The 26,455-nt window shown below is 42.5% G+C and overlaps 1 protein-coding gene across 1 annotated transcript in view; it reads right to left on the reverse strand.

Annotated features, from left to right (window-relative positions):
- efnb1 (ephrin-B1) overlaps window positions 1–26,455 on the reverse strand; it is a 169,410-nt gene that overhangs the window by 62,679 nt on the left and 80,276 nt on the right. Inside the window, exon 2 of the mRNA XM_067997070.1 lies at window positions 10,474–10,751. Coding sequence (XP_067853171.1) covers window positions 10,474–10,751 — 278 coding nt within the window. The remainder of the gene's footprint in view (window positions 1–10,473; window positions 10,752–26,455) is intronic.

The raw sequence follows: 26,455 nt of genomic DNA on the forward strand, positions 1-26,455 counted from the left end.
CACCTGGAGAGCGGAGATGAGGGAGGGAGGGAGAGATCAGAAAGCGTTAAATCTAAAAGCTTGCTAAAATTTGGGCCACACAACCTCATTAAAATATTTAAATTATGGACCCACCTCTGGAGAGTCGGTTAGTCGCCCACCCCACAACCTGCCTCTGTTAAAACTGGAAGTGGGCGGGTTGGGGTCGGGTTTCTGATTTTTGAAATTTTAACAACCCCCCCCCACACACGCCCCAAACGCCTCTCCCGCCCGCCCTGTGGGTTAAACTTCCTCCCTTACTGTCTAGATTCAAAGATGAAGGATGGGCCCTTGGTGCTTTGGCCAAGCAACCGTCCTTGATGCTTGACCCAGGCTGTTAGTGTTGCCAGACTATTTAACTGTGGAGAGCATCACAGCCAAGCCTAATCCTGACATTAACATATACAGAAACACACACACATATATTCACTTTTTCATGTGGAGGCACAGGATAGTATTCAGGAGAAGGAACCCTGGTTACTGTTTTCTCTCCCTAATCCATGGGCAATGATGTGAGTTGTAGCACCCAAACTGTTGCCCTAACTGAGGTTACCTAGCTCAGTACAGACCAGGAAATGAACCTGGTACCTCCCTGGCCTGTGTGGCTCAGCACCACAGTACATGGTGCATTTACCACCTGGTTTTGGATTAATTTTAATTAACTTTTCTCCCCATTTAAAAACACAGTGCAGTGTGGTTTTAAACGCTGTATTCCCAGCAGTGTTCCCTCCAATACACTCACAAGCTACTTGTGACTGGCTTAGGATCCAAGCAATTGAAACACGGTTCATTGGCAATTCTCCAAATCCCTGCTGACGTTTGAGAACAGTTACCTTGGCTCTGCTTTTGCACCATTAACAATTTTATTTTGTTCCCTCCTGTTCCACAGTGGGTCAAAGATTTCAGACGAGAGCACTTCTTTAATCTAATGATCTTAAAAGTATTAAGCCTCTGTGACCTCTGCAACTCTCCTAGTTCCAATTGACAGCATTGGTTCAACCAAGCAGCCTCTAAATCAGCTGTGACTCAAAACCCAGTTTACTTTGCTCAGTGACTAGAATTGGAAACTTTGTGTTAAATTCAATTTGGCACACCATACTCTTTTTATATATTTTTGAAAATTTTGATCTGTTCACGTTCCTGCCCATCAGCAATGTCACTTTGCAGCACGCTACTGGGAGGGAATCAAGTCAAGTCACGTGTTCAAGACTTCATGGGAGGAAGGGGCAAATTATCATCTACAGAAAGAATAAAAGTCGGCATTAACCTCCTGGTCCCAATGGCTCCGTTGGTAAATGCACTGCACGGTGTGGCACTAAGCCATAGAAATTGGGAAGGTCCCAGATTCAATGCCAGGTTTGTGCTGAATTAGCTGATGTCAACTGAGATGGTAATGGGCCACCACGATTGGCCTCAGTGCTCCTGGGCTAAAGTGTGCAAAAAGAAATCAGCCAAGGTTCAAGGCCATGTCCATTCCTGCACATTGAAGACTGTTCTGGAGTTTGAGGAACTCAGGTGAGAAAGATATTGGGCTCAGCCTTGCGGAAATATCCTGCCGACACTCACCGTCCAGACTCATGCGTGAAGAATGATGAATTGAATAAAGTACTGAAGGGCAGCTGGTGCTGATGAAACTGTACCCCAGCAAGGAGTCAGCGATCAGGGAAGGGTGATAGGGAAAACATTAGGGAGATATAAAAGGTAACTATCATTATATTGAAGAGCAAATACAACATTTCCAAATATACAATTACCCATTAAATCCTATTAATGTGATCTCCAAAGGCCCCTAATTTCTCAGATGCCTTATCCCTGCCTTCCGGTTGTTTCTTGGTGCTCCTATCTTTCGCCTCACCCTTCACTATTGTTCTTAATCTGTGCCCTTCAGTGATGATCTCCTTATTTGTGTGCTTTTCCCCCACACAGTCTTTTAGGCCTCTTCACTGTGCAGGCATGCTCTCACTGCCACCAGTGTCCGTGGTATTTCACAGCCTCCACTCTGCAACAGAGGAGATCAGCGAGTGCGTTTTAAAAACGATGAATGTACGGTGTCATGTAAAATGTCAGATAGCCAGGTGAAGGATAGAATACTAGAGCCTAGTCTTCAGTTGCTTCCAAGCCTTTGTTCTCAGAGATCCCCCTTACATATCATGTACCCCTTAGATAACTCCCTCCTATAAATGGATGAGAGTCCCCAATTGATACCCACCACCTGAATACAATTAACTCTAATTGATATGTTAATTGTATCCATGTGATTTATGTCAGTTACAATCAGTGTTCCAATGACATCACTGTGGACTCCAGCGAGAGACTGCGACCATGATGACCACATCCTCTTTAGACGGTAGGTTTAGATAGATACAGTGCTGCTGTGTTGAAGGAATGTTCTGGGTGAGGTGCTATAACAGCTCCTTATTTGTCTCAATTTACCTTCCCTCTGATTCTCCCACCAGCAACCCCCACCCACCCCTGCAAGTGTGTATTTTGTTTCTTTTATACTATAATGATTGTGCAATCATCAAGTGCCTGGCTGTCCTGATGATGGTACCAGTTCTACTGCATATCAGAGGCTTGAATGCAGCCTCACTAAATTCATTAAAGGTCAGCATCTTGCGCCCCCCACCCCTCCCCCTGGAAAGTAATGCGTTTAACAGAAGCATGTGTAAAAGTGTGTGAAAACGTGTAGGGAGGTGGGTGGCGAGAGGACTCCAGTCACAGGACACAGCTCACAGAATAGGTTCAATTAACTGGACATCAATGAAGTAGGTGGGTGTATGATCTTTTCCAAACAAAGGGCATCATCACATCACATGAATGAGTTGAAAGTTGGAGCCTTTTTTTAAAATCATTCTCCCTCCTCCCTTCCTCAAACTCCAGAACAATCTTCAATCACTCCACTTAACTCAACAGGTCTCAACATTGGAGAAACAATTACACAGTGTGTTGGTGGTGTGGGGGAGGGGCGGTGGAAGCACTTCTGAATTCATCCTCTACTTGACTTTTTTATCCATTAAAGCTCTGACACTGACCATGGAACGCTAATTAATAATTTAAACTGATGCAATGCCTCAGTAAAGGCTTATAAAGGCAGAGTCCAATTAGAATGGTCAGAGGAATAGACATCATTGTTGCTCTACGGTTGTCTTACAATAAACTATTACAGTTATCAATTGACCTGACAGCCCTAGTCCTCCACAAGTTGTGGTTGTTTGAAGCCTGTTACAGAGACCACCTCTTTTGTTTGGGCAGTAAGGGGTTTGAGTGTGTGTAACACTATAATGCCTTTACAGATAGGCAGGTCTGATTTATTATATTACTTCAGCTGGAGTATGCAGGTGGGTCATCCTGAGCCATGTATGGAAGTTGGCTTCTCGACCATGTGTGGTACTGAACCATACAGACTAGGAAGATCCCAGGCCCAACTATAATTGGCTTCAGAATCCCCATAGTAGGAGGAAAAAAATATCAACCAGGTTTCCTGCTCCTGATTGCTGTCCAAAGAACCTTGCTGGAAAGTATTCATATGTGGACAAGATCAGGCCTAGCTGCAATGGTGAGGGCAGTCCTCTAGTACTTTGCCCAAGTGGCCATTTTTCATGTTTAAGCCAAGACAGTGACTGTCAGTGAACTATTTGATCACTGGAATTATCAGGCTGGGAGCTAACCAGACCCCAAACTCCATAAGTGAACTCATCTTTCAGACTCCTGTGCATGCCTAGTACTATACTGCAAAACAATCAGTCCTCTTAAGAGAGTCTGTACTCTTCTTAACATTGCCAACAGATTTGAGCCAAATGAATAGGCTGATAGCATTGTCCACCCCGGTACAAACACAGCCCAAGTTGGAGGAAACAGAAGAAAGCTCCCACTTACGACGTCTCCCTAACCTCCTCCCCTTCCCTTTTGCTTCCAGCAATCATAGAGGTCCCAGAACTTTTCATGAGGCATAAAATCTTTCTGAATGAGGCCAAACTGTTGTGGCTCGTGCTGAACTGCTTTAAAAGCTTGTCCTACATCTTGAAGATTAATATCAGATGTTTCTGTTGTAACTCAGCCCAGTGTTTTGCACCCAAGAGTATGAAAAGATGTTCTAGTGAGAGGTCAGCAGGCACTAAATGAAAAAGAAAAGGGAGCAGGGCAGGGATTTAAAAAAAAAGACAGCTCTTCCCTCAGGATTAAACCCTGACCTTCATTCTCTTGTCCTGTCACTAAAGCCTAGTCTGATAAAAGATGTTCTAAATGAGTTTTGGCATATAGCTAGGAGTCTAGAATGGAACTAAAACGGCTCAGGAATTGGGGCTGTTTCCACAGACGAGTGGCCCACAACAGGCACCTGGCTAGTGGGAAGTGGGGAGGGGGGACTTTGTGCTTTGTGGCAATTTTGATGTTTTCCCCTTGTACATTTGCAAATTTATTGTACCTACGGCCACCCACACCGGTTGCTCGAGATTAACCCTTCATCACTCCGTCTACCAGGAATTGTGTTTCCTCCCGGTGGTGTTCATTACTCTCAGCTCAACTGATTCTTAACACCCAATAGCAGAGAAAATTATATTTTCAGACAGCTATCAGCATGCCAAGTTGATCAAAGTAGCAATGCAGAGGTTTCATGGAAACAAACAGGTGGTTGTATTATCATCAAGGAGCAAAGAGTTCTCCTGGTGTCCTGAACAACATTCCTCTTCTGATGGAAACAGGAATTTCTGCCAGTATTTATATGATTTTACATTGCTATGGAAAATTACAATTAAAAAAGACATCTGCCATCTCTGGGAGGTGTGTGTGAAGTTTGCCTGGTTCCTCTTTCCATGGAATCCTCTGCATTGCTACTTTTGTGATTTGGCTTGCTGATAGCAGTCTGAAACAAACTGACCACTCGCTCACTGAAATATTGTTTCCGCAGATTAATTTTGAATTTAGCGCAGGCTGTGTCCTCTGGTTCTACTCTTCCAGACAAGGTGAAATAGCTTGTCATGGTCTGCATCAGTCCCCTTAGAATCCTAAAAACAGCAATGGTCTATATTATCTAGTCCCTTTAGAATTCTAGAAGCAGCAATCCTATCACCTCTCAACCTCCTTTTTTAAGACTAGTTTTAGCCTGCACACAGTGGAATATGAATAGGAATATGGTATTTTTCCATTGTTTAAGGTGATGGAAGAATGTAGTGAGTATTCTATGTTTTTTTCCAGTAAGTGACTGACTGTGATTCAGGGTTAATTGCCACACCTGGGATATGCTAAGCCACACATAGTACAAAGGCACATGTTTTTCCTCATCATAAACTTGATCTGTTAATGAAAACTCCAGACTACCTGTAAGCATGAGAAACGCATCATGAAAAGACCAAATTGTAACATCTCCCTCAACCAACTCAAAAAAGAGATTTACTGGTCATTCATCTTATTCCCCGTTTGTGAGATCTTGTAGTGTGTAAAATAGTTGCAGTTTGCCTACACAATAGTCATTACGTTCTAGATTCATTTTAGGTGAAAACATTACAAGACATCTCTAAGAGGTCTGATAAGGTGCTACATAAATGCAAAGCTTTCTTTCTCTACACGCCTCCTGACAAACTCCATGCAAAGGATTGACAGCCCTCATCCACAACAGGGAAAATGATGTCATGTGACAGTCAACCTATGAGGCAATTTCATGGAGTTGGATGTTTCACATGCCTTTGTGCTCCCAGCTCTCCCACCTTCTTCCACTTCCCCAGTGTGTAAAGTTTCTTTACCTTATTAAAAGTTTTAGAATTTGGTGTTGAATTTTATTTTCTGGTTCGGTCATGGGAAGACAATTAAACACAACACGCTGGGCAGTTCAGTTCATTAGGTGCTGGCCTTGAAGCACACGGAGCGATCGAAGACAGATTGAGTCTGTTAACTGTGATAGGCAGCTGCCAATGCTAATCACCTTGACACTCTTGAGCCAAAAAGAACAAAGAGCAGTAAAAATCAATTTAGGAGTGGACAAGAGAGAGACAGAGACAGAGACACACAAAGAGCGAGCGAGCCACACAGAGAGCGAGTGAGTGAGCGAGCCACACAGACAGGCAGACAGAGAGGGAGCGAGCGACACAGACAGGCAGACAGAGAGGGCAAGCGAGCCACAGAGCGGCAGACAGAGAAGGCAAGCGAGCCACAGAGCAAGTCAGAGCGAGACAACACCTGATTAGGATGGTGGCAGAAGAGGAGGGATGGTGGGGGAAGAGGAGGGAGAGGATGTGACATGGTCCAGCACCTACCGGTCTTTATCTGTTGTCCCAAAATGGTAACATTGCTAATACCCTAAAAAAATGAATTTCTGTCTCCTGAGTTTCAACAAAACAAAAGCATTATTTGAGAAATTTGTGACCCATTCTACGGGACAAATCAAGGCTGAGAAAAGCAAGAGACAATGCATGGTAAATCATGAAATTGTGAATAAACACCAAACTTGGATTTTAAAAAGGCTGTAGATTGCAGGAGGAAGGAAAGACCAAGGGAAATAAGGAGTTATAGTTTTGAGGTCCTGGGAAAGCTTTGAGCTGTAACCTAGTATCCAGGGCTCTGCACCCTGAGATATCAGAATTATCCACTTCAGTTACAGCAGGGAAATGGTAACAAGGGAACACAGTGACAATCTCAAAATGAGTATTCAGATGGGCAGCACCATTACAGGCATTCCTAATGTCACAGCCTCCAGGCTGTATGATGCTGCTCCTCACTCCAATTGCTCTTGTTTTAATGATTGGTTGTTCAGAAGTTACATGATATTGTTCACACAAGAACCATAGCAACAGGCAGTGGGGTAGAACAGGAAAAGTGTGTGCAAGCTGACTGGGCCCAATCCCTCCACAGTCAAATCACTCTCCGATTACTGCTTACTGACTCCAACAGAAACAAGGCCTGTCATTCAATTAGTGGGCACAGTCTGCCAGGAGGAAAGTTTTTTGGGCATGATACTAGAATTAACTTCTTTAGACTCCACCTACCCTTTCTAGTAATTAAAATCTTTCCTTCTCTTTGTTGAACTTTGAAGAAAACCAGTCTCAGTTATTATCAGCAGTCTCTCTTCAGATGGTTTAAATTCAGTCTCATGTGTGCTCAAGGTGACTCTTTCCCAGATGGGTTTTTTCAGGAATGCCTCATTTTTTAGAAGGACTTCAGTTTTTGTCAAAAGAGGAGGGGGGGGGGGGGGGGGGGGAGACAAGAATTTCTTATTGTGTATTGCAAGGGGAAAATAGTTCATAATACACAAGAAACCCAGTCCCTCCACCCCTGCCCTAATCGCTTGGCAGTGGTGGGGAGCAGGATAGAATATAAATCAGAGGAAGTAATGATGAAACTGTAGTGCTCTGGTCAGACCACAACTTGAGTACCGTGATCCATTTTGGTCAGCGAGGCACAAGGAAGACATTCAAGCGTTGGAAGCCATGCAAAGAAGAGTCACCAAGCTGACTCCTAGTGCTAGAAATTTGCATTATGAAGAGAGACTGGAAAAACTTGGGCTTTTCAGCCTTGAAAAGAGGTGTTTGAAGGGTTATCTTACATGTATATAACATAGTAAATGATATGGAAAAAGCAAATCCAAACAATTACTTTAAACTAAACCATAAGATTAAAACAAGGGGCCACAGGTCCAAACTAGTAAAAAGCAAATTTAGGACCGAGTGATCACCAAAGGAATGGACATCCAGATATAGTATTAAAGTTGAAACTCTGCAATCATTGAAGAAACAATTGGATGCTGCAATGAGGGATCTTTGGGGACAATCTATATTGTCCCCAATGATGAGCCTTCCTCAGCCATAATTATCCTGCAATCTTAAGTGTAACAATTCAGTTATTTGATACAATAAATTACACAATCAAATAGTTGTAACCAACAAATGTAGTTGACTGATTGGATGTTTCAAATAAAAAGGGTTGATTCTGCAGTGTTCAGGTTAAAGGGACAGTGATCTTTTGAAAAGCTTTTTTTTAAAAAAAACCTCCTTAGGGTTTTATTTCCTCTTGTGCACTATTTTCACTGCACCATTTAATACATTTCCATTAAATTCCTTTTTCTGCTACTGTAACCCAGTCATTAACCAGCTTATTTTAAAAAAAAATATGCATAACAAAGGAAAATAAATGTCATTAATTATAATTTACATCCAAAAGCTCTCATGTAATGATGCAGACAATTCTTGTTATCACCCTGCCCCCAAAATAAGCAACAGTCCCATTTTGGGCTTGCAAAGTTGTCAAAACATACAATTTACTCAAGTCCTGGGAGGTTTTTTTGGTGCATATGTTTCCTGCAGGAAATTCAAAAACATAAAAAGCTACTTGTAAATTTTCAAAGTGATCATAACCACTTAAAAAAAAAATCTTATGTAAATGTTGCCAAACTGAAGTGTTGTCAATTATTGGGTTAACTTCAGCTACAACTCACAAATGATTTGACACCTGCAGTGATTTGTAGTAAGAACTTTATCTTTACTGGAGAGAGGCCTCTTTATAAAGTACACCCCCATCCTTCCTCCTTGATATACCACGCCACAGACAAAGAATTTACTGAGGTGCAGCTGGATGTCAACAGAATCTGCTCAGGTGTACTTCATTTGTACTCTACTTAATATTTACAATTGGCTTCCCTGCCCCTGCCTTATAACTCCCTGTGCCATGCAATACATCAAGACGACAGGAAGTGCAACCAAAGTCCTACCTTGCCTTGTCAATCACTCTTAGGTCAGGTACAGCGCTGGTTACATGCAATGTAAAGCTCCCTCTACATTGCCCTAATGTGGAGATGCCGGTGATGGACCGGGTCGGGTGGACAAATGTAAGGAATCTTACAACACCAGGTTATAGTCCAACAATTTTATTTTAAAATCACAAGCTTTTGGAGATTATCCCCTTCGGATAATCTCCAAAAGCTTGTGATTTTAAAATAAAATTGTTGGACTATAACCTGGTGTTGTAAGATTCCTTACATTGCCCCAAGTCCAACATCCCCTACTGCACCCCTCTGAAATTTCCATTGCCCTGCACTCACATCCTTGTGCCTCTGTGGGAGTTTCATGCTGAGACCCATATCCACTATGAGTTACAGTGAGACTACCCAAACTTGATTCATTGTAGAACCTTACAATAGAGACGTCCATGCTATTAGTCTGGCTGCATTTGAATCCAGGGTAGCATCTAACACTGGATGCCATTTAGTCATATTGAACAAAAATTATTTGAAAGATCATCTAAGAGTGGAACTTAACAGAAATCATCAAATTACCTCTAACTGGTATGTACACAGATACACATCACAACATCAGCAAAAAGCTGAAACAATCCCTCCCACCCCTCAGGAGTTCATCGGCATATTTCAGATGGAACAAAGATTAAGAAAAAGCTCATATCACCTTATACCTGATCTAACCCTTCCCCCTGTTAAATGAGGCAGATCTGACTCACTCCCTTAATTACTTAAATCCAGACCTGACTCAATCCCCCAATCACTCTGACCCAGACCTGATGTGCTCCCCAATCTCACAGACCCAAACTCAGCCCACTCCTACATTATACAGACCCAGCCCGACCTGTTCCAGCAACCACACTGAGCCAGACTGACACGCTCCCCAACTCACAGACCCAATCCATTCTCCCAATTACATTGATCTGGACCTGACAATTCCTGGGATCGATTGTGGAATAAAGGGGGAGTCTTGTCATTATGTATTACAGACGCTCTTTCACTCATGCGAAAGCAGAATTTATGTCCCTGCACAAAAGAGAGCCAGCTTTCCTAAAGCCAACCTGGGAGATAATCCTGTAACATGAAATTAAGGCCACGTGACTGAAGGGGACAAAATTCACAGGTCTACAGTATAATTTCACGGATCCATCAATGCAATAGAAATAGCAAGCCAGAGAATTGCTAGTGGCTTGCCTCTTCTTCACCTGTGGCCCTTAAAAGACATGCTGTTGCATGTCTCTCTAGGTCTCCGTTTATTGTCTGTCCAACTTTTGGCTACTAACCTTCTTGGGATTCAGTGTTGATCCCTTTCCTCTTCAGCAAGAGAAAGCTTTAATAAAATGATAGGTTTCCATCATTTCTCTCTCCCTTCCAATTGAGTGTTGGCCCAGCCTCCACTCAGCAACTACCCAAGTGATGTGACAGAAATCAGCAGCTCACCATGTGAGGAATCACAGGCACAGACCCGCATTCACTTGTTCTGTGGTGCAGAGTGTCAACAGTATTCCTGAGAACGTCTCTCGAGCAAGGCATCAGTTGTGGCTGTGACCCTCAGCAAAAAGTTACTTAGGTATTTTGAATCAAGATTCTCTAGTCACACAGTGTTTATTTCATGTAGAATGTATACACTGGTTCATCAAACTGGAAATGAGCTAGTTTGTCTCCAGCAATCTCACATTATATCAATACAAACAAACAGTTACAAATCACAGTGCCCCCGGCCCATGGGTACTCACAGATGATGAAGTAATCCTGGCCCCTAATGAACTCCAGCCCCATGTAGTTGGGGCTAAACTCCTGGAATTTGATGGTGAATCTTAATTTCTTATCGGGTTTGTTACACGCAATAAGCAAGTGGGGGTTGATGACGGTGCTGCATGTCTCTGACTGCGCCTTGGTCACCAAGTACAGCTTGTAATATTCATACTGGTCTTGATTGTTCGCTTTCGGACAGATTATATCCAGCTTGTCGCCGATCTCTGGATACAACACCAGGCCTTTCCCAGCTTGGAACCTAAAAAAAAAGGATCAAAAGGAGATATAAGTTTGACGTTTTAATGGAACAGAGTTTCCAGCCCTCGTCCACCACCAACGGGATACCATAGGTCCCTTTAAAACCCAGCAACTATAATAACTGCCTGATAATGACCCTTAAATACAACTACAGTATATGTTTAAATATATGCGGAAGAGCACAAGTATTCTTTCCCCTCACTATTTTCTCCCACCGTCTTCCTGGGGTAAAATGTATGTTGAGCCTGCTCCTTTTCTCATTCAATCTCCACACATAAAACACTTTACAAAAGAATAGTGATTAGGAACTCGAAACCTAGCTGATTTTCCTCTCCTTAGTCCAGGAGCACGGAAGATAACTGTAGTACAGCTTTGGGTGAGATCAATTAATTCAGCAGAGACCAGGATTGAAGTAGGAATATTCATGGTCTTCAGAGCTTGGTACCACTAATTGGTGTATTTACCCAGTGAGCCATTGGGGCAGCTTAAAATGCAAGGTTTGAGTGACACTACCTCCACTTTACTGTACGAAAATGCAAAATTTCTATTACCAGTTAAATTAAGTCATAATAACATTGCTCATCAAATCGCCTGGAGTGAACTGAAAACTCTACCGTAAAGCCCAGACTGTGACCATCGAGGAATATCACACTGCATTAAATGCAAAACCAGCCATAGTGCAAACGTTCCAAACAGCAGTGAAAGAGTTTTTTTTTTAAAAAGCTAGCTGGCTCCCCTGATGTTACCACAGTGAGTAGCTGAGCCAACAATCAGGAAGGTCCCTAGTTTGATTCATGATCAGTGGTGAGGTAGCTAATCTCAGCTGGACTAACAGCTGGGCTGTTATAATTGGCCATAATGCCTCAGGGTTGAGGAAAAAGAAAAAAAGCGAGCCAGGATTTCTGCTCCTGACTGCTGTCCAGTGAATTCTGCTGGAAGGTACAGCCAGGATCTGACTCAGTTGTGATGCTCCATGATAGAACAACCTGTGGACACTCACATTAGAATCAGCACTTGGACAGGATACAGTATGGCGGCCACTACCTGCAGAACTGTATCCCAGCAGAGTTTGCACCTTCAGGGGAGATAAAAACAAACAAGACTGGAGCTGTTCAACCCTTGGAAGTATGTCTGCTACATATATGTGCAACAGTTGGGTGCGTGTACGCACGCACAAACACAGGCACACAGCAGTGAGTGAACTCTAATGCCTCATCCTTATTACAGAACGGCTGTTTCCCTAGAAACAGGAAACATCATGTTACAAGAAGGTTTTTCTCATAGCTGTCTCAGGCAAATTACTACTCTTTCATTCCATCCATAAGTAGACCGAGCTGCCAGGCCAAAAATGTCAATTCCACATCGCTGGCCTATACATGCCCATCCTCAACATTGAGGAAGCTCCACAGGAATAATAGGACCATTGGGAATGAATATGACTTTGCATCATCTGCATGCGAACAGGATCACACATGCCAAGTTGTTCAGTGTTGCTGAATCTGCCCAGCAGTATAAACAGGGGGGGATGGAATGTGAGCAGGAGAGAACGGGATACAAGCAGAAGAGAATGATGTAAGAGCAGGAGAAAACAGGATATTTACAGGACATAAATGAGATATGAACAGGAAAGAATGGGATATAAATCGGGATATCAGAGAGCTCAGGTCAATCCAAGCACATCATCCAAATCTACATGTTGTTGTACAACCCCCAAAGTGCATAGCATCCTTACTAGCCCAGGCAGCATTCTGATATCCAGACAGAACAATATAAACACACACAGATAGAGAGACACACAGGCTCAAATACATACAGACACATGTATGGGAAACAGGAATGTTCTGGAAATTAACCAACTTCATGTCGGACGACGAGAGGGGAATGAAATTAAAATGGGCTCAGCTTCCCTCCTAGCCAAGTAGAATTTGGTGGAATCCCATTCAATCTCTGGGCTCAATACACACAATGGAAGTAAAACATCGGAGCGCCAAATCCTGCAACACCCCTGGGGGAGAAGGCCTTTAGGTTAAGCACCATGGGACATTTTACTACGTCAAAGACGCTATATAAATGCAAGTTGTTGTTGGGAGAGCTCATCATAATTAATGACTCGGTCATGTCTCATTCTCTCATCGTGTCAAGTAGCTCGGAGGTTCATTGCATGGTCTGGAGAGCCTCATTTATTGCAGTAATGTCTGAAGTGACTAGCCTGAACCCGGGGTGATGCCTAATGGCTTCTTGATTTGGGAAGAAATCTTCCCTATTGTTTTTTTTAAACCAAGCTTTCTTTACTGTTGTTTTGGTCAAGAAATTTACAGACTTTTTCAGGCCAGGGTTTGATAGAGTACATTTGATTATAGATTATCCAATACTAGCAGGTACATACAATGTTACACAGTTCGATATATTAGGATGGGGATCTTTGGTGACACCAGGTCATTCCTACACAGAGGCCTGGATTTTAAGGGTTAATTTTTTTGTGTCTTATTCTTTAGGTTTTGAAATCCATTGGATACGGTGGATCCCCAGCATTAGGAACAAGCCAGCCGGACCACAGGAGAAAAGTGCAACTAAATAGCCCATGAGACTCAACAAACAAGTTCCTCCTGATGGCTTAGCAAGTAAGGGACATAAGGTCTGTTAGATACAGGCTTACTTCTAAGTTAACTAATCTCAGCCCGGATGGCAGTCGGGTAGGCTGGAATTGGCCTCAATGCCCCTGGGCTAGGTTGATTTGGTAACTCCCCCTGGAAAGTACATGTGTATGAAAATTAGGGTCAGGTTTGGCTGTGAGGTCTCAATTGACAATGTCCAAGTTCACGCATGAAGGAAGGTCAATTGGGCAAAGTACTAAAGGGTGCCCAGTGCCTTCAGGAGAGGAAAGAAACTGGAATAATTAAAACAGGTAGATCGGATCAGTGTCCCACAAGGATCTGTGCTGGGGCCTCAACTATTCACTGTTTTTATTAACTTCTTAGATGATAGAGAGCCACATATCCAAGTTTGACAATGACACAAAGATAGGCAACATTGTAAGCAATATAGATGGAAGCATTAAATTACAGAGCTATTAATAGAGTAAGTGAATGGGCAAAACTGTGGAAAATGGATTTCAATGTAGGCAAGTGTGACATCATCCATTTTGGACTTAAAAAGGATGGATCAGAGTACTTTCTAAATGGTGAAAAGCTCAAAACAGTGGAGGTCCAAAGAGACTTAGGGGCCCATGTATATAGATCATTAAAGTGTCATGGACAGGTACAGAAAATAATCAAAACGGCTAATGGAATGCTGGCTTTTATATCTAGAGGACTAGAGTACAAGGGGATAGAAATTATGTTACAGCTATACAAAGCCCTGGTCAGACCACACCTGGAGTATTGTGTTCAGTTCTGGGCACCGCACCTTAGGAAGGATGTATTGGCCCTGGAAGGAGTGCAGCGTAGATTTACTAGAATGATACCTGGACTCCAAGGGTTAATTTACAAGGAGAGATTGCACAAACTAGGGTTGTATTCCCTGGAATTTAGAAGATTAAGGGGTGATTTGATCGAAGTTTGCAAGATATTAAGCGGAACTGATAGGGTAGATAGAGAGAAACTATTTCCACTGGTTGGGGAGTCTAGGACTAGGGGAGTCTAGGACTAGGGGGCATAGCCTAAAACTTAGAGCCAGGACTTTCAGGAGTGAAGTTAGGAAACACTTCTACACACAAAGGGTGGTAGAAGTTTGGAAATCTCTTCCGCAAATGGCAGTTGATACTAGCTCAATTGTTAATTTTAAATCTGAGATTGATAGCTTTTGGTTAACCAAAAGCTATTAAGGGACATGGGGCTACAGCAGGTATATGGAATTAGGTCACATATCAGCCATGATCTTATTGAATGGCGGAACACACTCGAGGGGCTAAATGGCCTATTCCTGTTCCTATGACTGAACACATTGTGCTGGATTCTCTTCCAGTGTGGGCACGTCACAGGTTCTGATCATCCCATTGACTCCGTTACAGCCACAAAGGAATGGAGCAGCAGCTGGCTGGATTATGTCCCAACTATCTTATGTCCCTGCTGCGCTACATGACTGGATGCAATGCTTAATGTTCTGATGTTTCTTGGATTAAGGTTTTACCAAGACAGATGGCTGTCACAAGCTAACAGTTTAAACTCAGTATTTCACTCTCTAATTCCCCACGCAAGCTCCAATGTGTTTTAATTATCATCTACAGAGAGTAGCCCGTGTTTTTTTTTTAAATGTCCAGATAAGTGAGCATTTTTTTTAAAATGCCCCCCTAGTTCACAATTAAACACTTTAATAGGTCAGATATGTGTGTTTTTCTTAGTCTGCTGGTAAGCACTTGAGGTTAAACAAACCATCTGGTAAACTCGTAACTTGATTCCTTATGAGAACGTTGTGGTAACCCTATCAGCCTTTGTAAAGCCCAAATGAGACCAAAGGAGTCTTATCAAATGCTGAGATCCCACTTGCCCAAAACAGTCTTTATATTATACAGTATATATTTTAGCAGGTCTCTCGTGACATTGCTCACAAGAAATCAGGTGATAGGCTGTTTAGTCATGGTATCAACATTATATTATGTAACGTATTGGTTTCCTGCTAAAGTGAGGATGTGTCCCTTTAGAGCCACAAAGTTTAATTGCTATAACTACACAAAGCCTGAGGTCCATCAGTATTTAATTGTTCAGTGATGTAAGTTCACAGTTTGGAAGAGAGCTGTAGATTTCCATTTCCAGGCAGAGCCAGATTAAGAATTCTTGAGGCCCTGAGCACCAAGGAAATTTGAGGCCCCTCTGCATAGGCAGGTGTCAGCAGTGATACTGCCTTGCTCCCTTCTGACAATATTTTTAAATACTAGAATATTTTGATCCAGCAGTTGCACGTAGTGTTTCTGTGTTATGGTGGGTTTCACTGGGGCCCCTAGGAATGGACCCCCATTGACCAGTGTGTTAATTTGCCCCTGCTTCCAGGTCAGGAAAAACAGCATTAAGCCGGAAATCTGACATGGAAGCTATATATATTTATTCACACTTAATGCAATTGTATGTATATTTTGTACATATTTTATGTATATTGTAAATATATGGAGCTCACTCCTTCAAAAAAAAGTATCCAAAACCAGGTTGGCAGTTTTTGAAATGTAGTAGCTGACATCACATTGCTGGTAGCCTGGGAACTGTAACTTCAGATCCTACAAATTGTAGTATTTTGAATCCATCTGAAAGAGTGGCATGTAGGAGCCGTTGTGATGGGGTTTGGGGGGGGGGGGGGTGGTCAAAATCAGAGACTGGCACAAACCTTGGAGGGGGATTAAAGCTGGTCAGATGAGGGAGAAAACATTGTGCATTAGTGAATCTAATCGCTGGAAAGAAAGGAAAAGAACTTTTCTTGACCTCAGGATGTCCCAAAGTGCTTTACAGCCAATGAGGTACTCCTGACTTCCCTATCCATCCACCTTGTCAATGGACTCCTGGTATCAGAAATAAGCCACGTGTAGAGTTGGTTGAGAGCTGGAAGTAGAGCAGTGGGTGTGAACTAATTTCCTCACATTCCACTTGTGCAAAGTGTTCGCACATCTGTTAGACTGCTAACAAACTCAGTGGCATTTCAGCATTTTAAGAGAAGAGTGGACATCAATAGCCCTGTATCATCTGACAAGATGAAATTGCAATCGGTTAAGGAACAATGTAGAATGCAGCAGCAGAAAAGCAGAAACACCCATGTAAATGATCTCAAGTATATGAATTCCACAGAATTTTGAAGTAATCATTCTGCCTTCTTTATGGCTATTCAACTTTTGTCCCCCTCCAATTTTTACCTCTTCTCTCATGAAGGTGTGAACTCACACTGGCCTATGTTTCCTCAGTGCTGGCAGCTCTCTGGTAACTCGCTTAAGTGGTATTTGTCATGAGCATCCTCAGCCTAACGATAAGTCAGCTGGCTATTTATCCCTGGAAGGAAACACGCAGCTGAGGCCAATTCTATCCTCACCTGATGTCCACAAACAGGCACTTTCCAATGGGCCACTGGATAGCGATCAGGAGTCTCTACCCTGGCTAATTTCCACCTCTCCCCCACAACACGGCACATTGAGTTAGTTCGGCACAGGTTGTGACTGAGGCTGGGATCTTACTGATCAGTATGGCTCAGTACTACAACAACAGCCTGTTCAGCTGCAACACTTTTACACACAACCAATTTATTTTACCGAACGTATGTTACACATATACATAGTATTGCACATGATGTAGAAACTTATGCAAAGGGAAGATCTGCTCACTGCATTTTACATTTAGGCAATGGGAAAAGTCACCACCACCAGTAGAGTAATCCAACTACAGTGCTGTTTATATATTCTTTAAATGCAACCCACTAAAGCATGGCTGAGTCACACTGACTGTTTAGTCTCTTTCTTTACTTGATCTCACTATGCATGAAGTGCAGATCAGCAGAATCTTAATGACTCCCATTCCTGATTTTTCTTAATATCTACATTTCTCTCTCAGGATGTTCCATCCAAGGGGGAGTGAGAAAAGAACATGCTCCTCTGGAAGGGCTTTGATGTTACGGTCTTCACATCTCTGAAGTGTGTTCGGATGTTTTACTATGTTAAAAGCACTATAAAAATGCACGTTATTATTACTGTTGTCTCTCACAGGTGCAGAAGACTTAGAGAGTAAAAAAGCATCTGATGAGCAGCCTGGCACCTCTAAAAGGAACCTCTTCTCTATCTGATTCACCAACACTGTGATCATAGCTCTCCCTTTCTCTCCTCTCTCTCTCTCTGCTCTTTCCTCCTTCCCCTCCCTTTGCTGCATCCATGACGAACTGAATGAAAGCAGAACAGTGCCTGAACAGGGCAGCCATGACAAGCCTAATGCAGCAAAGAGCTACTGACTGTCTGATGTGTCCAATGTCACCAGAAGCCACCCGGAAGCATCTGGATGCATAAAAGTTAAGTGCTGGTATCACCTTCATTGCCGCAAACAAGGCAGTGCCCTTGTGGAAAGAGGCTGCAAGTCAGGTTCCAACAGCTGGCATATCTCAGTCACGGGAAAAATGCAGCCTTCTCAGACACTGCCAAAGGAAAAATTCCGATAGATTGTCCGTAGACTGTAGATTCTACAGAGCAGATACTTGCAGGTATGGTGTTGACTGCATGTACGCTGCTGCATTCTCCTGGCTTCCATTCTTTCCTACTCCATATCCTCATTACCTTCTTCCTCAAAGCACAGGATCAATGGAAAGCACAAACGGAAATCCCATTATTTCACTATTCACAGCTCCTTTTAATTCTCAGCAAGTTTCACAAAATACCTATAAAGATGTACAGAACCTGCAGCTTCACTGTGGAAATGACTCTCAGCCAAAGCAGTGTGGCAGAATCACAATCCCGTGTGGCCTTTCACCTTCCCATCTGTGGGACATTATACAGGTTTCTCCAAACCAGGTTCACTGGTACTGTTCTTGGCACATACAAGATCACAAGATAATTACAGATGAGTTACAACATTCAGCCAATCTCAGCTCATCCATCCAGATTAACCATAAAGTCCTCCATTTAGTTCTTAAATGATTCCAGGGTTTTTGCCTCCACTACTCTATCTGGGAGTCCATTATATATGTTGATTTTTCTTTGTTTGAAGAAAAACTTCCTGTAACCAGTTCTTAAATTTACCTTTTACTAGTTTAAACCTATGATCCCAAGATCTACTTTCACAGGTTAAATTAAATTTCCAGAATTACCTCTTCCATACAATTTGCAATCTTGTATACCTCTATAAATTACCTCTCAAATGTCTCCTTTCAAAGCTGAAGAACCCAAGGTTCTCCAGTCTTTCCTCAAAACTGGGGTCAATAAGACTGTGAATCTGCTTTGTGGCTCTTCTCTGTATTGCCTCCAGTGCTTGAGTGTTTCCCTTGTGTCTCTGAACAGAACTGGATGCATTGTCCAAAGTGTGGTCTGGCTAGAGCACAGTTTGACCATGATTACCTCTGACTTGTATTCTACTCTCCTGGCTATATAGTTACATAAAATAAATTTAAAATTTTAGGTTTTTTTTTCATTGGTTAAGTTAAAATTAATCAGAAATCTCTTAATTGTTTGACTTTTAAAAAGGATTCCAGGGATTGATTTTCCCCAATTTGCTATAAAGCAGAGTTTTATATTGATCTTTACCTTTTTGCTAAAATTAGCAAATTAAGGAAAATATGCAGTCCCCCCCAATGCAAAATTGATATCTGAGACATCTCAGTCCAGTTCCTATTGAGCACTGGCCCACAGTACAACTGCCCGAAACTGGAAATCACACTCAGAGGGCACAAGATGACAACAAGTTGCACTCATACAGCACCTATAACAGAGAAAACATCCCAAGGCGCTTCACAAAGATCTAAGGAGAAAATGAACACCGAGCCGAAGAAGGAGATATTAGAAGGGGTGATCAATAGCTTGGTCAAAGAAGTAGTTTTTAAGGAGAGTCTTAAAGGAGAGGGAGGTGGAGAGGCATAGGGGTATAGGGAAGGAATGAGGCAGAAGCAGCTGAAGGTATGGCCATCAATGGTGGGGTGAAGGGGAGGGGATACAAAAGAGGCCAGAGTCGGTGGAATGCAGAGTTCAGGGCGGGGAGCAGGGGGTTTGTAAGGCTGGAGAAGATTACAAAAAAGATAGGGAGGGGCAAGGTCATGATAGGATTTAAACACAAGGATGAGAATCTTAAATTTGAGGCATTGGAGGTCTGGGAGTCAATGTAGGTCAGTGAAGACAGGGATGATGGGTGAATGGAACTAGCTTGCAAATGGAAAAAATATCAAACTGGTGCAATAGTGTGCACTACTGGTGCAAAAGTGTGTGTTCTTCTGAGGTTGGGACTGAGGCTCACTGTTGGGGCAAAGCAGAGGGAGTTTCACTCTGCATCTAATCTATGCTATACCTGACCTGGGACTACTTAATGCTGACACTAGTTGCCTGAAATGGAAAGTGTTCCACTTCCAAAAAATAACACCCCTCATTAAGGAGGAGTACAAAATGCACGTACAAAAACAAAGGAGTTTTGATAACATGACTGCCCCAAGGGCAGAAAACACAGTAGTAAAGGAGGTTGTACAGACAAAACACAGACAGTATACAGTACAACAGAACCATCAACATGGTAGACTTAAACCAATTCAGCCTTCTGTGTTGCTTAACCACTTCATGCCTTTCCCAACATCCAGCCTCAACATGGCTCACAGCCTTCAGTGTATCACGTACTATACAGTCTCTGCCAACTTATGCAGGAACCAACAGGTTTCTGTTTATACACACACCTAAGCGCATATTTGTATAAATGTTCTTTAACTGGTCCATGTCAGCCTCCTGTCGCCACTCTCCCCTGTTTACATTGGCATCCAGCACCATTCTTTGTCAGATGCCAATCAAAGGTGACGCCAGGCAAATCCAGCAGCTCTTCAAGACCCAGAACAAGTGAGTCGGCCTTTATGGCAAGAGAACTACTGTATGCAATTGGCATACAGTTATAAAGTAAATGCATCCAGACACCAGACACGTGTGTACACACACATGCACAGGAACTGACTCAGTGTCATTGACTGCATACACAGAACTCTCACTGTTGATGCTACTCGAACAGAAGTGACCTGGTCTTCGGAGGCTGAATGACATAGCAGAGTCACTATCTCATAGCCTGATCCTCTAGATAAAATTAAAGAGTAGAACCAGATTCCCTTCCTTTTATCATTGGGAATTGCAAATTGACAGGGATATTTAGGAGGCAGCAAGAAGAAAAAGTAGAGAGCAACACATGGAGGTTGTGGGTCTCTGAATGTGGTTCTCACAAGATCATTTTTTTTTTTAGAACATCAGAAAGGGTTCCAGAGACATATACACACAGAATCAAATCAGCAGCTTGCAACTTTGCTGGAACCATTTCCAGATAGTCAGTTTGATCACATACTAAGTCTAATGAATTGGAAATAAGAAGGTATTGTACAGTATAATGTAGCTGGGGTTAAGCAAGATTGACCCCAGGAATATATTTATGCAAACGGTGTGCTCTGGATACATCAAAATTGTCACTATCATCTCCTGTCTCCGCATTGATATTAATGCAGAAGAGACTGCATTATTTCCTTCCTCCCCCCACTTGCATGTCCTTTTTAAAATTGCTCCACCTCACTAGAATTGCTATCTGAGAGAGTACGGTCTACAGCTTAGTTCAATCAACAATTTCTAGAGATTGCAATGAGACAGAAAGCAAGAAACTCCAACTACAAAGAGTTAACATTGTTGTGAAAAGAGAGACAAGGAAAAACAAGTTGGGGAGACAGGGCAATTCCCCAGGAGACTCAACAGGAATTTAATGTCACTTCAATTATATCAAAATCTATTTATACCCATTCCTCTCTGAAGGCATGTGCTTGTGCCCTGTAGCATTAATAACGCAGTGTACGTGCCTCGGGAGGCAAACAGGAATTGCAGCGGCACGTAGCATCGGGTCCATCTTTTTGATTCTGAACGCAGGGGACCGAGCTCTTGACCTTCCTACACAGGGCAGCAGTGCGCTTTTGCCATTATTGGTCCTCATGGACATTCCCCCGACATTGGGGACAATCTGCATCCAGAATGAGAAAGTGAATATAAGTTTGTAGTAACTGGCCATGTGCAATATTTGTATATCTCTATCATATCCACATAAAGCCCCAAAGTGCTTCATAACCAAATGAATTATTTACTGAAGTGCAGTCACTATTATGTAGGCAAAGACAACAGCCAATTTGCACACAGTAAGGTCCCACAAAAAGCAATGAGATAAATGACCATTTAATGTTTTTGGCAACGTTGGTTGAAGGAGAAATATAGACATAACACCATAAAACCTCCTCCTTTGATTTCACATGGGATTTATTATGTCAACCTGAACCGATGAAACAGGCAGACGGCGCCTCAGTTTAAGTACTCATTCAAAAGGCAGCAGTTCCAAAAATGCAGCATTCCTTCAGTACTGCAATGAAGTCTCTGCCTTGATTATGTGCTCAAGTCCTCAATTGGGGCTTTAACCCGCATCTTCTGAATCAGGTGTGCTACCAACTGCTTCAAGGGAACTGGCTGAATTATGGAAGCATTTTTACTGGATAATATGAATGGGACATTAATGTCTCTTGCAGATACCTCATGATGCCATACAGTGGTCCAAAGAGAAAATTGAAGAGAGAGAAAAAGACAAACAGAAAGAAAGAGGCTGAGAGACAAAGAAAGAAGTGAGGCAGAGAGTGAGAAAAAGAAACAGAACAGAAAAGTGACAAAGATGAGAGAGAGAGAGAGAGAGAGAGAGAGAGAGAGAAGAAAAATAACTACTTGTATTTATATAGCACCTTTAAGTAGTAAAAGATCCCAAGGCACTTCAGAGATACAAGGAAAAAAATGGATGCCAAACAAAAGGCGGCAATATTAGGAGGGGTGACCATAAGCTTGGTCAAAGAGATAGGTTTTTAAGATAAGTCAAAGACGGAGAGGGAGGTGGAGAGGCAGAGGGATTTAGGAAGGGAACTGCAGAGTGTGGAGCCTATGCCATCAGTGATGGGGCACAGGAAGGGGGCAATGCACAAGAGGCCAGAGACAGAGGAACAGAGAGTTTAAGGGATAGGGCGTTTTAGCACTGGAGAAAGTCACATAGATAGGGAGGGCTGAGGCCATGGGTGGGTTTAAATACTAGAATAAGAATTTTAAGTTTGAGGAATTGGGGGACCAAGAGCCAATGTACATCAGTGAGGCAAACAGCACTTGGTATGGGATAGGACACAGGCAGCAGAGTTCTGAATGAGCTGAAGTTTATGGAGGATAGAGGATAGAGGATAGAGGATAGAGGATAGAGGATAGAGGATAGAGGATAGAGGATAGAGGATAGAGGATAGAGGGCTAGTGAGGAGAGGTGATGGAGAGTGGTAGAAGTGGGTGTCATCAGCAGATATGTGGAAGCTAACCCCATGTCTGCGATGATGTCACCAAGAGGCAGCACGTAGCTGAGGGATACGAGGGTGTCAAGGTCAGGTCCTTGGGGAACTATGGAGGTAACAGTTTGGTGATAGTAAGGGAAGCCATTGCTTGAGCTGCTCAGGCTATGATTGGATAGTTATGAGTGGAACCAAGAGAGGACAGTCCCATTGAGCTGGAGGAAGATGGTGTGGTTGACTGTGCCAAAGGCTGCACAGAAGGTCAAGAAGGACTAGGAATGATATTACACCATAGTCAAAGGGTATATGTCATTTGTGACTTAGCTTAGGGCCATTTCAGTACTGTGGCAGTGGTGGAAACCTGATTGGAGAGATTCAAAAACAGAGTTGTGGAAAAGATGGGGATATTTACCCCCAGCCTCCTGATAATGTCCCTCCTCCCTCAGCAATACGGAAATAATTGTGTCCCAAAGATCATTTTCCTATAACCTGCAATCCTGTTCCCAACCAGATATTTATCCAAAGTGTTAAGTCGCTACTTTCAATTACACTTACTGGGAGTTACTTGCACATATGCAATAGTGTGCGTGTATAATTAAAATGTAACTTAGTAAGATGGATGGATGCAGGTTATATTCAGCTGATATTTATGCGAATTGATGGCATCTTACTCTCTCTCCTTGCACAATGCATCCTCTGCGAGAGAGGGAAATGAAAAGGCACACATGCAAGTACACACATGCATAGACCTACACACTGCGACTTAAATGTCATTTCTATTATGGAATTGCTTTCACATTTCTGAATTCAGTCCACGGAGCAAGTTCAGAAACCAGCAGTGACTCTGAACAATGGTGTGGTTGGCACAAAATCATAATCCCAAGCTCTGCGGAGCTGCTCCGATGTCAAGCAAAGATTTGTTCAAGGCAAGATTAATACGCGTCAACAGTGCTGAAACCACATAGCTGACTTGTACAGGTGGTTGCAGCCAGAATAACATGGTGACCCCAACAAGCATCACATTTACCTGTCCCGCTACTAGTACTTTGTGTGGAATGGTCTAATCAGACCACACCTCAAATACAATGAACAGTTCTGATCATCGTGGCACAAAAGAATCAATTAAGTGCCGGAAACAGTGCAAAGAAGAGCTACATGGCTGATCCCTAGCATCAGATGACTGAGCTATATGAAAAACTAGAGAGACTTGGGGTGATCAGCCTTGAAAGGTCAATTCAGCGTTGGCCTCAGAGGTATAACGATAGTAAACAGTATAAGGAAAAGGTAAATCTGGAACACTACAAACTAAACCAGGACAAAGGACTAATATCAAGAAGTCTTTTACACAGCGGTTGAATAACAGTTGGAATGGGCTTTCATGTATGAGAGCTAAAAACCTTTGATCATTAGAGAAACATTTGGGATGCTGTAATGAGGGGGACTTAAGGTTCTTTCTGCTTAGACAGAATTTTAGAATTTCGAGCATAGAAGGAGGCCATTTGGCCCACATATCTGCACTGCAGTGATAGTCGGTGTAAAAATAGGAAAGGTACAAATTCATTTAATCTTAAATTTTATATATTCTTTTGCCTTTTAAAAAAATATATATAAACCCTTAACCTAAACAAATGATACAATAAAAAAGGCTGCTCCACATATTTACGTGACGAGATCAATTTATTTATGCGAATGTGGTAAAAGGAGGGTGAAACATGTATCTACCTGCAGTGGGGAAAAATGCACTATTTATTTTCCAGTAACCAAAAGACACTTGCGTCATTATTTCTGGAGGGAACTCTTACAAACTGCTTTCTGAATCCTTTCAATGGAGAAATAAACCCCTCTCCCACTCACCCCCGACACTCTTCTCCCCCCCCCCCCCCCCTTTGCAACAGTGTAACTTCCAACCACACTGTGAGCAATGGCACAGAAGATCTGCTATTTTCTTCAAAAGTTTTGACACCTTGCCCCATCCGATCTTGAATGGAACTGACTCTTGCTGGGGTACAATTACACAGGCAGCAGTCACCTTGCTACTTTTCCCAAGCAGCAACACTTCATATGTGAGCGTAGTGAGAATTAGCAGGTTGTTCAACATCCTACCCTGAATCTGTCCTCATCCAACCTCCTCACATCTCAGTTCTCCAGGAGACACCAGATAGCGATCAGCAGCAGGAGCCCTGGCTGATTCTTCCGCTCCCCAGCCTAGGGTTGGTGAGGTTAATTATATAGTGCCCTTACCACTTTAGCTCCAGGTCTCAAACTCCATAGGTACAAATGTGCTCAAATTTTACAAACATCTCAAAGGGACTTCATGAAAAATATATTTGTCAAACATTTTTTCTGGGATGGAAGAAGTCACATTAGCTGTCTGTCATCTTCAGCACAACAGAGTAACAAAATTCATGATGTGTATTTCAAAGCCATTATTTGTCATCAAATGGAAAGAGAATTGCCAGAAATGCTTTCATGAAGACAGTACCCCTTCAAAATCCCTCTATGTTACTCCCCCACCCCTCCCCCCCATACTCTCTAGCATTCTTTGTCAGAGCCCCCTCTTTGGAACTGCATCTCCGCTGTGTGCCTCCCAGCCGCATCAGCAACACAGAACTGTTGTCACACGCTTCGTGTAGTGGAAAAGACAACAAGCAGCACTGCTTAGTACCAACATAAATATTAATGAGATACACAATGCATGAATATTAATGATACACACATCATGAATATGTATGAGCTTTAACTGATGCAACAAATTCAGTCTGGCAGAGGACAACCTGGTTTATTTTTTATATAAAAATAATGTTTTTGTCATTGTGATGGGAGTCAGTCTTCCTCCTTGTTTCTGCGCATTTTTTCCATTGCTCCTTAATCTTCACTTTTTGGAGAGGCAGGCATAGTATACAAATTCTTTTATAAAACTGAAATAAAACATTTATTGAATAACCTTTAGACTAGAGTGGATTACAGAAAAAGGAAGCGATTGCCTAGAGAATTAAAGTCTGTCGAGTGGCAAAATGGCTTAGGTGTTACTGTGCAATTTCAGAGACGCGTGTATTATCAGTGCAGAGAGGCTATTGCTAAGGCAAATAAAGTACTAGGATACACAGATAAGACAATTCAGTATAGTGTTCTTCTACAAGACCCAGGTTAGGCCACATCGGGAATACTGGGGGTGAAGTTGGTCTTTGGCAGTAGCGCAAAATGGACGATAGCGAATCTGGCACCCATTTTACATCTCCCCTTGACTTAAATGGAAAAGAATAACGGACAGGATGTAAAATCAGACGGGATGTAAAATGGACGGCTAATTCACTATCGCCTATTTTGCATTATCACGCAAAACTAATTTCATCCTCACTGTATCCAGTTTTAGTCTTATCGCTTGCCAGGTAATATTAAGGTTCAAAGGAGGTCTACTAGAATGATCCCTAGCCTAAAAGCCTTGAGTTATCATGATAGGCTTGATGAGCCGGGGCTTTTTACTCTAGAAAAATGTAGACTTTGGGGAGATTTATTTGAAGTATTTAAAATGCCAAAGGGACTTGACTGTGTCTCTGTGAATAGACTATTTGAGATAGCTAGGTTAGGCAAAACGAGGGGTTACATGACTGCTAATTGTAAACAATTTTACAACACCAAGTTATAGTCCAGCAATTTTATTTTAAATTCACAAGCTTTCGGAGATTTTCTCCTTCCTCAGGCAAACGTTTGCCTGAGGAAGGAGAAAATCTCCGAAAG

The sequence above is a fragment of the Heptranchias perlo genome, chromosome 15 (assembly GCF_035084215.1).
Source record: "Heptranchias perlo isolate sHepPer1 chromosome 15, sHepPer1.hap1, whole genome shotgun sequence".
Taxonomy (NCBI): Eukaryota; Metazoa; Chordata; class Chondrichthyes; order Hexanchiformes; family Hexanchidae; genus Heptranchias; species Heptranchias perlo.